Source organism: Colossoma macropomum, unplaced genomic scaffold, assembly GCF_904425465.1.
Source record: "Colossoma macropomum unplaced genomic scaffold, Colossoma_macropomum, whole genome shotgun sequence".
Lineage (NCBI taxonomy): Eukaryota > Metazoa > Chordata > Actinopteri > Characiformes > Serrasalmidae > Colossoma > Colossoma macropomum.
In genome coordinates this window covers 12,121,562-12,134,625 of record NW_023494807.1, presented here as the reverse complement: position 1 = coordinate 12,134,625, position 13,064 = coordinate 12,121,562, and the positions used below count along the sequence as shown (strand labels likewise).

Sequence of the window (13,064 nt, the reverse complement as noted above, 5' to 3'; positions counted from 1 at the left end):
CCTTAAACTACCGCACAGCGCGCGGAGCTCTTTCAGCTGGTCCGTTTAAGAGCCGCGCGCCGCTTCCAGTCCTGAGCGCGCTCGGATTTTGCTGCGAGACTGAAAATTTCTCACTTGGAATTTTCCGATCCACCTTAAATGGAACGTTTAAGGTGGAATGGAAAATTCCAAACGGGAAGCAGCCTCGTAGTTCGACTCGTGGTCGTCCAGTTAAAGTTCTTTTGAAATGTTCTTCTTCCACCAAAACACAAGCAAGGTTCCTCCGGGGGTCCGAGGGGTGTCGGTTATAAATCGATCCTCGCGTGCAGCGTGGAGTGCTTGCCCTCATGCTCCCAGTAAGGGCAGTGCATCATGGATAGCTCGGCGGGCTGGCGCGAGCAGGCGAACTGGAGGCCCGCGCTGTTGCCCGTCGAAACCGGAGGCGACGCGGCCGTGACGGGGCTGAGCTGCTGCGGGTGCTGTGGGTGCGAGTGGTGGTGGTGGGGGTGGTGCGGGTGGTGGTGGGCGCTCATGCCGTTGTAGGAGTTCACGATGCCCGGGAGAGGCATGGTTTGCACGCGAGAGTACGGGCTGTAGGAGGAGTGCGCGGACAAGCCCTTGACGTTGACGGGGCTCGCGTTGCCGCTAGGCGCGTAGGGCATGGGCGCGGGCGTCTGCGGCAGGGACCACGAGCTGTTGAGGAAGCCCGGCTGCAGGTACTTGGGCGCGGGCAGGTAGCCGTAGCCGTCCCCGCCGAAGAGCGACTTGCCGGAATGGAAGTGAGCCGGAGGAGGCGGCCTGAACGGCCTCTTCATCCGCCGCCGCCGCCTGTAGTTGCCCTTCTCGAACATGTCTTCGCATGCGGGGTCCAGCGTCCAGTAGTTGCCCTTCCTCTCGCCGCCGCCCTCGCGAGGAACCTTGATGAAGCACTCGTTGAGGGACAGATTGTGGCGGATGCTGTTCTGCCAGCCCTTCTTGTTCTTCTCGTAGAAGGGGAACTTGCTGATGATGTACTGGTAGATGCCGGAGAGCGTGAGCCGCTTCTCGGAGCTCTCGCGGATGGCCATGGCGATCAGCGCCACGTACGAGTAGGGGGGCTTCTGGGTGGGGTCCGGCTTCTCGGCCCCTTTCTTCTCCACGACCGTGGCGTCCTCCTTGGCCTGCTCCTTCTCCGCCGCCTCGCTCGAGCTGGAGTCCATCAGGCCCATCACGCTCTCCTCTGCGCTCAGGTACGCGGCCATCATCTTTGTTTGTTTTTACGGCAAATCAGACTCGGACTCGGACGTTCTGCGGCTCTGATGGTCATCCAGAACATCCAGAGCTGCCTCCCGCGTTCTTCTCCTTCACAGGTCGCCGAGTAAAATGATCTATTTTTTGGGTGAGATTTAAAAATATTTTTGCGACTATGTTGTTGTTTTGCGGACTTGTGCGCGCTCGCGCTTCACTTTCTTCTAAACTGGATCTTCCAGCAGAAGGAGGAGAACTGAACTGCTGTTTGGTTTCTCTGTGAGCCCGCCCCCCCTCAAAAATCACACACACACACACACACACACACACACACTAACACGCAGCGCGCGCCAGAAAAACCCGTGTCTCCTGTTTGGAGTTTGATTAAATATTTAAATATGTAAATAAACTCAGCACTGTTGGTGTAAATGTATAAACAGCAGCAGCACAAACATCATTTAACAGGCGTTTAAAAACAGGTCTGTAATTTTACATCTGTTTGGAAAATTGTTTTGAAAAAAAAGAAATCGTATTGTAAATTTGGAAAATTTCTATCACAGTTTTAAATGCAAACAACTGCACAATGCTTAAACGGTGAGAGTTAGATTTATTACTGTTGTTTATTTATTATTTTATAGTATTATAAAAATAAAATATAAAAGTGGTCACATTTACACTGTTTATTGAAATTGACAATTCTGAATCTGAACTAGGATTGTACATTTATTTTGTCCTCTAAAAAAAGAAATAAGAGAATGACTTAAGAAAACTAAATTTAATTTAATTTCCATCATCTCTAAATGAAAGCTCGTCTTCCTTCAGCAGGTCAGGGACGCTGATGTTCTCCAGATGTTTTAGACTCTAATGCATCACCTGTACGGTTCTACAGAGGCAGCAGAACCGAGGAGAATCTAGGAAGGCGATTTTCGCTCAAATGTCATCAGCAGCTGAACCTTCAGTGAAGATCTCACTTTATCGGAGAGCTAAGAATGACCACACCACAGTCCACTAACACACACACAGCTTTTATAAAACACTTCAGTCAATCAGATCGATTAAATATGTTCATAAATACATAGATTATGTCCGCGAGTTTAAATTGCGCCGGTAAAGAACGAGAGGTTCTACAGTAAAAGCTCGCGCTTTAGTGTTTGTTTAAATGTAAATAATTCACTACGTTTGATTTCGTCATCTGGAGATCGGAGTGCGCGCTGGAGGACGAGGTGACCAGCAGAGTGGTCAGAAAAGCCGATCATAATGATTATTCATGAGGCTGTTTTAGTGCGCAGTAAGATCACTGTCTCTATTATTCTGAATAACTGTCGATATTACCTGATACTGTAAACATTAATAAAACTGCCGCTGTAGAATTTATTCATTACCGACCAAAAACACGCAATCAACGCAGTGACGTCATGTTGTCTCTTACAGCCGCTCTAAATAAAAACATAACGAGTTTTTGAAAGTTTTGATTTATTAAATTGATCCTTATTTTCTATTAAAAACTGATTTTTTCTTTTGTTTTAATTCAGGAACATCCACACTTACAGATTCTCACTATTACAAATAAAGATTGTCTAAGATAGTTCTAGACAAAAAATATTGGTTACTGTTATTTATTGGTGATTAAAGCGTTACTGTAAATTTAGCTTACCCATACAAGAACCCTTATAAACACTATCCAGAATAAAGGCTCCCAGTAAAGGTTCCCAAATAAGGGTTCCTCTTAAAAGTAAAGACTCTTCTTGAAGGAAAGGTTCTTAAATAAAGGTTTCTCTTAAAAAACAAAGGTCTCTCAATAAAGGTTCTCAGTAAAATTAAAGGTTTCATAAAGTTTTTCTTAAAATAAAGGTTCCTAAATAAGCCTTTCTTTTAAAAATATCTTTGAAACTATTCCGTTTGTATAGAACCTTTACGTTATTTGGAGGTGCTTTAAGTTTTCTCACACTCACTTATCTGATTTATAAAAAAGGTTCTTTAGCGAACCAAAAGTGGTTCTGTGGCAGAATTCAGTCATACAGCGATCAGTGTCCCTCTGACACTGTAGACATGTAATACACAGCAACGAATGATAACGAAGAATAATGAATAATAATGAATATTAATCAATGCTAATAACTAGTAATGAACAGTAATTGATATTACTGAACAGCAATGAATGCTAATGAATATTGATCAATAGCTGAGTGTTATATGGGTGTAAAATCAGTTAGAGGTCAGTAATGAAGCTGAGTGGATTCTTTTATAGAGTGAAACATGTCAGCGCGCGAGAGGGCACGAGCTCTCAGCTGTAATGAATTTTGAAAGACAGAAATTCCTCTCCTCGCGCACTTCCTGGCCTCGAATTGAGGCATGAGGATGTTTATGATTGAGCGCGCGGGAGGAATGTGGGGACTGGATCAGTGGGGTCACACACACACACACACACACACACACACACACACACACACACTATTATTATTATTATTATTATTATTACTATTATTATTATTATAAATGTATATGTATAAGTTTTTTCTTGTCTGCTTAGCGAGGCTGAAGTTCCAAAACAGTGCATCTGTTACAGTCCGAGGAAGTAGAGAAGATGAGTAGGTGAAGACAGAGGATGAGGAGGAGGAGGAGGAGGAGGAGGAAGATGAGGAGGAGGCGGAGGAAGCGGATGATGATGATCAGGGCCGTAACTAGAATGAGAATTTTAGTGAGGGCTATTTTGCAGAAATGTGACCAACATCTCATAGTCAATAGCTAACTGTAAAATATGAATATTACACCAACTGTAAGTTTTTCATTGTTCTTTTTTTTTAACAAAATCATTGCCCATTTCCACCCATCCATAACTGTTATGCACTTTTTCCTTTTATTTGTTCCTTCCCCATCCCTCCATTCTTCCATAAACTGCTTTTACTGTTCCATAAACTGATTTAACTTCTACCCTGTTTAACTTTATTTAATTAATCATTTTACTACTTATTTATATGTTTAGTTTCAGCTGAAAATAAATATTGAAACATTTACAGTGATAGTTTCTCTCTCTCCTCTCTCTCTCTCTCTCTCTCTCTCTCTCTCTCTCTCTCTTTCTCGCTCTCCCTCTCTCTCTCTGCTTGTCTCTTTTGCATCTCTGTCCACACTGATTTTGTAAAATCACATAATAAACATACGTTAAGTTAACTTAATAAGGCAAAATAGAGCCTAATGTAGCTGCTGATTTCTTAATAATGTTAGCTACATAATATTGTACCATCACCGTGCTGTTAACAGTGAACGTTCTCATGCTGGTAGTAGTTTGTTATGTATAGGTGACAAAATACAGCTTTCATTTCTCATCTTATCTCTAACTATAGAGCCAGTAGCCTAAACTGATTATTAAATTATGCTCATAATTTCTTACATTTTTACCATGCCGATGGTATAATTGTAAGAAATTATACCTGAATATCTCCAGAAGTCAAAGTCACTCTGGGACTCAGGGCAGCGTAGCGTCTCACACAGAGACAAACAGAGCGGGCAGTTCAGTCAAGGGCCGAACCGCAGCTGTTCTGAGGTCAGCTGAGAATCTCTCACTACTCACTGCGTAGTTTCATCTCTTTTCCTACTCTGAATCTCATAAAAACCCATTAGAAACTTCCGAAGACCTCGGAGTCCTAACGCTAGTCACGGACATTACGGGCGCTGATAACGTATTGAAGCAACTGCAGACAATAGCAGTTGTTAAGCAGTGATTGAAATCAAATTTCATTATTCCAGAAATGCAGCATAATAAATTTTCTGTCTCCATTTGGTTGGGTAAGCCTGTGATGCTGTGATGCGACCCCGAGCAGACTGTACGATCATAATGGCGCTTTTTTTCTCTGTTAGTCTCATGAACGGAGGAAAGTGAAAAAAACACTCTGAAACCACCGGTTTTCAGACCTCGGTGTCTCATAGCTAGTTACAGTTATGATGATAGGATGAGAGTAGATGTCCTGGTCAGTGCTGGTCTGCTGAAGTTAAATCTTCATTTCAGAACTTTTCACCTCTCAGCATCAGGAGCTCTATGACCTTCACTCTGTACCAGTAGCTCCCTCAGCTCAGACTGAGCAGCAGAGCAGGAGATCTTCAGTCGAGGAGGTCTGGTTCCTGCACTGTGTGGTGATTTTCCTGCTCAAACACACCTGTTTCAGCTCAACAAATAATGACCAGGTTTAGCTGGTTTAGTTTGGTTAGCTGGGTTAGTTTGGTTTAGCTGAGGTAGCTGGGTTAGCTAAATTAACTGGTTTAGCTGGTTTAGTTTGGTTTAGTTGGTTTAGCTGGGTTAGCCGGTTTAGCTGGTTCAGTTTTGGTGGCTGGTTTAGTTTGGTTTAGTTGGTTTAGCTGGGTTAGCAGGATCAGTTTTGGTAGCTGGTTTAGTTTGGTGTAGTTGGTTTAGCTGGGTTAGCCAGTTTAGCTGGGTTAGCTGGGTTAGCTGGTTTAGCTGAGTTAGCTGAGCTAACTGGTTTAGCTGGGTTAGCCAGTTTAGCTAGGTTAGCTGGTTTACTTTGGTTTAGCTGGTTTAGTTGAGTTAGCTGAGCTAACTGGTTTAGCTGGGTTAGCCAGTTTAGCTAGGTTAGCTGGTTTACTTTGGTTTAGCTGGTTTAGCTGAGTTAGCTGGCTTAGCTGGTTTAGCTAGTTTAGTCTTCCCCCAGAAGACTTTCTACAGCAACTGAAGAATGTTACGGTTGTGTGCAAAGTCTCAGCACCCCCAATTACACTCCATGTTGTTCATTTTCTAAGGGTAAATAAGTTACACGTGCTCTAGAGAGACACACTTCTTATTTACTAAATGTAATATACTGGAGAAAAAAACATAAAATATAAAATGCGCCATACCTTTTGCACAGGCCACTTTATGTGTTTTGTTTTCCCCAGCGTGTTGGACTCAGTAAATAAACAGTAATTGTGTATTAAAATGTGCAGAAGTGTGTCTGTACAGGATATGTTGGCCTGTGTGAGATGGCGTTTTGTGAACAGGCGAGAAGGAAGATTCTGTACAGTTTGGTTTGTTTGTTTTTGGTGTGTAAATGTCAAATTGATTTTTCTTTTGTTTGCCATCCTGAATTGTGAGTTTATTTATGTTACATCGTTCCTTCATCAAAGTGCCAATAAAAACAAACAGTAAACATGTGTCAATAAAAAGATGATCTGTCTGAGTAATTCGTGCAGACTGTCTCTAACACCTGTAAACACTACAGAGAGCAGCCGCTCTGAGTAGAAACTGATACACTGATATGAGCTTCTGTTTTCTTGCTGTAAATTATTCAGTGCTGGTTTGTTAAATTTGTACCTTCTCAGCAAAAAGGGTTCAAAATAGTAATAAAATAGCCTAGTTTTAAAGGTGAGCTCTGACGGGTATGGAACAGAGTTGACCAAAGTTGGCCTAGAAGGACATTTTGTTTGGTCCACTAGAAGGTGACCTTAACCCCCACCCCCACACACACACACCTCCCCACTCAATAAGAGGATAAACATATTTTAATAATATATATAATTTATGTTCTTATTTTCATTAAAAACAGTATTTGTTTAAGCATTTTAGTAGTGAATTTATTTCACTCTTCAGAGGAGCCAAGCTCAAAAGCTCATTCATCATTTTGTCCATTTTGAAGAGCAAAACCTGTCCATTCCCTCCTGCAAAATGTGTTTATTTAATTATTTATTTGCTCTGTTTTGCAGAAAAGTAGAAAATGTGTTGAAAAGATCATTTTCAGCCTGAAATATTCCACATCAAGCTTGAGTATGATTTAAATCTCAGCTTAGTTTTGCACAAAAATATGAAGAGTTACTGGCTGAGCAGATGGACTGAATATCCACTGAATATGATTGAATGACTAAATAAATGAATTTAATGAAGAAATGTGATCTGAAACACACAAACTGCACAAACCGATATAAATACAACATCATACATTAATAGGGCTCATTTTACTTACTTTCAAAACAAAGAATAAACAAATGTCCAGCATTGATCAAAGTGCACATAAAGGTGTGATACTGTTTAATCTATTTCACTTTTCAGGTCTGTTTTTTGTTGTAGTTGTTGTTGTTTATGAAGTACTGTCAGAGTTGGGGAGGTGGAGGGGGGGCGGAAGACCCTGATTCATCCCTGACTGATGGAGAGACGGGGGAGATGGAGAGAATAAAGGAACGGAAGAAAGGATTAACAGAGAGGGATATCCTCTGATCCCTCAGTGACCAGCAGGACACAGGTCAGCTTATAAACACAAATAAACACACAGAGGGAGTTAGTTCTCCAGTGAGCTTTAGCAGATAACTCACTATAAGGAGTTTTTTGGAGAAGATCTATTTTTAAGTGTTTCTGTAAATTAGATGCCCAAGCATAAAGAACCTTATTAAAGTTTAAAGAACTTGTACATAATCTAGAAGTTCTAAACGTAGAAGTTCTGTAACAATAAGAGGTTTTTCTCAGAGCCAAACGGCTGAGCTAAGAACCACTGAAGAACCTTTATTTTTAAAGTGCTTTTTAAGGCTTTCTATTTTATTTTTCCCCTTGAGCTCCAATTATAAAATTAGTGTGGTTTTATTGACCAAAAACAAACTTTCCAGAATCTCTTTATCTCTTCTTTAAACTTTAATAAGGTTCTTTATGCTTGGGCATCTAATTTACAGAAACACTTAAAAATAGATCTTCTCCAGAGATAAAGAGATTCTGGATATATGTAAATGAGATCTGTTGGCTGTGCCTCATTCAAAAAGAAGTCCGAGCTAAAACACTCCTTATAACTTCAGTGTGAATTGGCAGGGCTAAACTGCTATAGGCTGAATGGGTGGGGCTAAACTGCTGTAGGCTGAATGGGCAGGGCTAAACTGCTGTAGACTGAATGGGCAGGGCTAAACTGCTGTAGGCTGAATGGGTGGGGCTAAACTGCTGTAGGCTGAATGGGCGGGGCTAAACTGCTGTAGACTGAATGGGTGGGGCTAAACTGCTGTAGACTGAATGGGTGGGGCTAAGCTTCTGTAGGCTGAAGGGCTGGGGCTAAACTGCTTTAGGGTGACTACACAGCGAAGGCCACGTAAGTAGCGCCAAAAATAGAAACGCTACAGCTTATAATGCTAGTGTTAGCACTGAAAATAAGACGATTACTAGCACTTATACTGTAAATAAGGCAAGTACTGATAAAAAAGCTTATTCTATAAATACAAATATCAGACCAGTTGCGTCACCTAGGTTCCACTGTATTGAGACTGTGTCTCTGCCCCGAATTAAATCTAAATCTAAACGTAGAATAACTCAATCAGCCCGTTTCAACAACCTAATCAATATTAAATCGTATTCAGATGATAGCAGCAACACCTCAATTCTAAAATTTGGGTTACTCAATATAAGATCACTAAACTCAAAAGCAGTCATCGTAAATGAAATTATAAGTGGTCATAAATTTGACGTTTTCTGTCTCACCGAAACATGGGTTAGACAGGATGAATATTGAGCACTAAATGAAGCCACCCCTATAGGCTATAATTATGTACACAGCCCAAGATTATCAGGCAAAGGAGGTGGATTATGTGTAATCTACCAGAATACCCTAGATATCATTAAAAAACAATGTGACACCTTCACTTTTTTTGAGGTTCTTTCCATCAACATTACAAATCCGGCCACAAAAAAGAACGCATTTTCATTATTTAACATTTACAGACCACCAGGACCCTACTCAGAATTTCTAAAAGAATTTAGTGATTTCGCTGCAAACCTAGTTGTGTGCAATGATAAAGTAATGATTGTAGGAGATTTTAATATCCATTTTGAGAAGGCAGATGACCCGCTAAAAAGGCATTTACTTCAATCCTAGAATCCTAACAGGGCCTACACACCACTGTAGTCACATTTTAGACTTAGTTCTGACACTCGGACTTAACATAGACAGGCTTAATATCCTACCGCAAACCTCAGTAATCTCCGACCATTACCTAATTTCTTATGAGCTACGTCTTAGCCATAATACATGTAAGTCCCCTCGCTATTCTACAAAGCGCGCAATAAAACCTTTTACCGCCCTACAATTCAGTCTCCACTCCATCAGACCCAATGGAGGTAGATGTATTAACCGACTATTTAGAAAATACCTTTCGATCTACTTTAGAAAATGTGGCGCCACTTAAATTCAAAAGGATAAGACAGAAAAAGCTCGCCCCGTGGTACAATGATAAAACCCGTACCTTAAAACAAACAGTACGGAAACTAGAGCGGAAATGGCGATCAACCAAGCTGGAAGTGTTCCACTTGGCCTGGAAGGACAGCCTTATAGAGTATAGAAATTATCTCACTAAAGCTCGCTCAGCATATCTGGCCTCGCTGATCGAGAATAATAAATATAATCCTAGAGTACTGTTTAGTGTGATTTCCAGAATTACAAAAAATCAGGCCGGTATTGAACCACAAATTCCGGCGACTCTCACCAGTGAAGTTTTTATGGACTTTTTAAATAATAAAATCGAAAATATTAGACAACAAATTCAACCCACAGTATTAAATCCAACTTGGCTGTCATCTGACGTGGCTGATATAAAACATAACATAGTTGCAGAAGAAAGGCTTGAAACTTTCTACCCACTCACACAGCCAGAATTAGAGAACAGTATCTCCTCTGCAAATTGCACAACCTGCACACTTGATACAATTACCTCAAAATTACTCAAAGAAGTGCTACCAGTTATCATTAATCCTCTTTTAACTATAATAAACTCGTCCCTTAGCCTGGGCCATGTACCCAAAGCTTTTAAACTAGCTGTTATTAAACCTCTGATCAAGAAACCAAACCTTGATGCTAGCGTATTGTCTAATTACAGGCCTATTTCTAACCTACCATTTATATCTAAGATCTTAGAAAACGCTCTAGCCCAACAACTTAGTTCATATCTACATAAGAACCACATATATGAAAAATTCCTGGATTCAGGCCACATCACAGCACTGAGACAGCTCTAGTTAAGATAACAAATGATCTTCTTCTTGCCTCTGATCAAGGCTACATTGACCTCAGCGCAGCTTTCGATACGATAGACCACAATATTCTCCTAGAAAGGTTAGAAAACATGGTTGGAATCACAGGGACAGCCCTATCATGGATCAAATCTTACTTAACGGAACGTTATCAGTTCGTAAAGGTAAATGACTTATCTTCCAATTATTCACAAGTAAGATCTGGAATTCCGCAAGGCTCTATTTTAGGACCATTATTATTTACATTATACATGTTACCGTCAGGCACAGTTATAAGTAACCATGGCATTGACTTTCACTGTTACGCAGACGATACGCAATTGTACATATCAGCCAAGCCTGATGACAAATACAGGTTAAAGAAAATAGAGGACTGTGTAAAAGATGTGAAAGGTTGGATGTTGCGTAACTTCCTCCTTCTAAACAGTAACAAAACAGAGGTTCTCCTTCTGGGTCCAAAAGTGGCAAGAAATAAATTATCAGATTTAACTTTAAATCTCGCTGACTTCCCAGTTATACCTGGTTCAGCAGCAAAACATCTTGGTGTCATACTTGATCCAGATTTATCATTCGATCAACACATAGGCAGTATCACTAGGACAGCTTTTTTACATCTTCATCAATATCGCCAGAATAAGAAATGCCTCATCGCTGCATGATGCAGAAACATTAGTACATGCCTTTATTACTTAAAGGCTAGACTATTGTAACGCACTACTATCAGGATGCACCAGCAGGAATTTATGTAAACTTCAACTAGTTCAAAATGCTGCAGCCAGGGTTCTCACTAAAACTAGAAAATTTGATCATATCAGTCCAGTTCTATCATCACTTCATTGGCTGCTTGTTAAACTCCGTATTGATTACAAAATTCTTTTATTGACGTATAAAGCCATACATGGGCTCGCTCTTGAGTATCTACAAGACCTTATTTCCCATTACGAGCCACCACGATTACTCAGATCACAGAATGCTGGTTTTTTAATAGTTCCCAGAATTCAGAAGGTTTCATCTGGGGGAAGAGCCTTTTCTTATAAAGCCCCCAAACTCTGGAATGATCTTCCAGAAAATGTTCGGGACTCAGATTCAGTCGCAATCTTCAAATCTAGGCTGAAAACTCACTTGTTTAGTGTAGCTTTTGGTAGTTAATGTTTCCCCTTAGATAAAGGCAGCAGATCCAGGGGTCCATGGACACAGGGAATTATAATAAACTGAGACGCTGGTGCTGTCGTCCCGCCGCTCGCACGCGATCACTCAGGTTTGTGGACGGTGGAGCGGAGGGATGCCAAATTGTCTCAGGGTGCTCCCGTATCTGTGTACCCTTTTGGTTCTCTCCTTTTAGTTAAGCTGTTATAGTCATATCTGCCGGAGTCATTAGCCACACTCTGGAAATGTTTTACATATTATTATACATACACCCATACAAAACTAAACTAACTCCATCTCCCTACCTTTTTTCCGAGTAAACGACTGCCCACCTGTCCGACCGGACACTGATGGATGATTGTCTGTCGAGCTCTCCTGCTACCCGCTTCAGACCAGTTGCCCACGCCCCAGTCACCGCCACTTGCCCAGCTACCACCACCTGCCTTGGACTAGCTGCCCACCCTACACTGAAGTGGACTCCTAACTATTACTACTACTACTACTATTAATATTAGTAGTATAATAATTTTGTAGGTAGTTTGACCAGAGGAGGATGGGTCCCCGCTTGTGAACCTTGGTTCCTCCCAAGGTTTCTTCCCCAGCTCTGAGGGAGTTTTTCCTTGCCACTGTCGCGACTGGCTTGCTCACCTGGAGGATTTACATTTCGTGTTAAAACTTTGTCCTTAATGGATTTCTGTGAAGCTGCTTTGTGACAACATCAGTTGTAAAAAGCGCTATACAAATAAATTTGACTTGACTTGAACGTGTGGGGCTGAACTGCTGTAGGCTGAATGGGTGGAGCTAAACTGCTGTAGGCTGAGTGGGTGGGGCTGAACTGCTGTAGGCTGAATGGGTGGAGCTAAACTGCTGTAGGCTGAATGGGTGGGGGCTAAACTGCTTAGGCTGTATAAACTATAGGATACTGTATGTTTTAACACAGTGTTTACATACTACATCAAACTCCTTTATTTTGAAAAGGTGAGTTTTCCATATAATGGGCTTCTTACAAATTTTAGTTTCGATTAGCTTAAATTTATGAACCTTGTAAAGGTTACCTTTTTGTTAATACCACTAATAAAAGCAGTGACTCCAGAAATTTACATTTTCTGTTGATTATTTACTTTAGATCGCTGTATTCTGTTTTTGTGCATAAAGGTGGCCATTTATCAGAACATCTATCAGTAAAACAGGTTCAATTGTTCCAATCACTGTTCCTTTCACTTCTGTATGTATATGTTCTAAGAGCAGAGGGTGTGTGGGTGTGGTCTTCACCTGACCGCCTCATGCCCTGCGGTTGCTAGGTGACGAGAGATCATTCTTGGCACGCTGTTTGTTCCCAGATACAAAAGCTTCAGGTACATGTGGGTGGCAGTGAATTGTGGGAGATCTTATCGCATCGCGTTGCCGTGACAACAAGAAAGTCAATGCAGCCGTAACGCCACGGCCTGTCACACAGCTGCCGCTCTTTCCATTTTCTCTTTCTTTTTTCATTCTCTTCATCTCTCTCGTCTCTCTTTCAGTGACCCTACATTTGTTTTCTCATCCTTCATAATTCATGGTTCCTCTGCTCATGCGTGCAGCATTTCTTTAAAAGCGTCAAGCCATTAAAGTCTTACCTACATCAGCAAAACACCCTGAATAAAGCAGCAGCCTTATTCAGCACGGTAGTTAAGAGGCTCCGCATTTTTTAACGTATTACTGTACAGACACTATAGTGGAGTATCAGTACGGTACT

The 13,064-nt window shown here is 41.3% G+C and overlaps 1 protein-coding gene across 1 annotated transcript; it reads right to left on the bottom strand.

Moving 5' to 3' along the window:
* Nucleotides 1–191: 191 nt before the first annotated feature.
* On the bottom strand, nucleotides 192–1,223 carry foxl2a (forkhead box L2a). The gene has a single exon (XM_036556237.1). The coding sequence runs from the start codon at nucleotides 1,221–1,223 to the stop codon at nucleotides 285–287; it is 939 nt and encodes a 312-aa protein (XP_036412130.1). The 3' UTR covers nucleotides 192–284.
* Between the last annotated feature and the right edge of the window lie 11,841 nt (nucleotides 1,224–13,064).

Bases quoted from the DNA above. Each gene is read 5' to 3' on its own strand.
- foxl2a (XM_036556237.1), bottom strand. From the start codon at position 1,223: ATGATGGCCGCGTACCTGAGCGCAGAGGAGAGCGTGATGGGCCTGATG.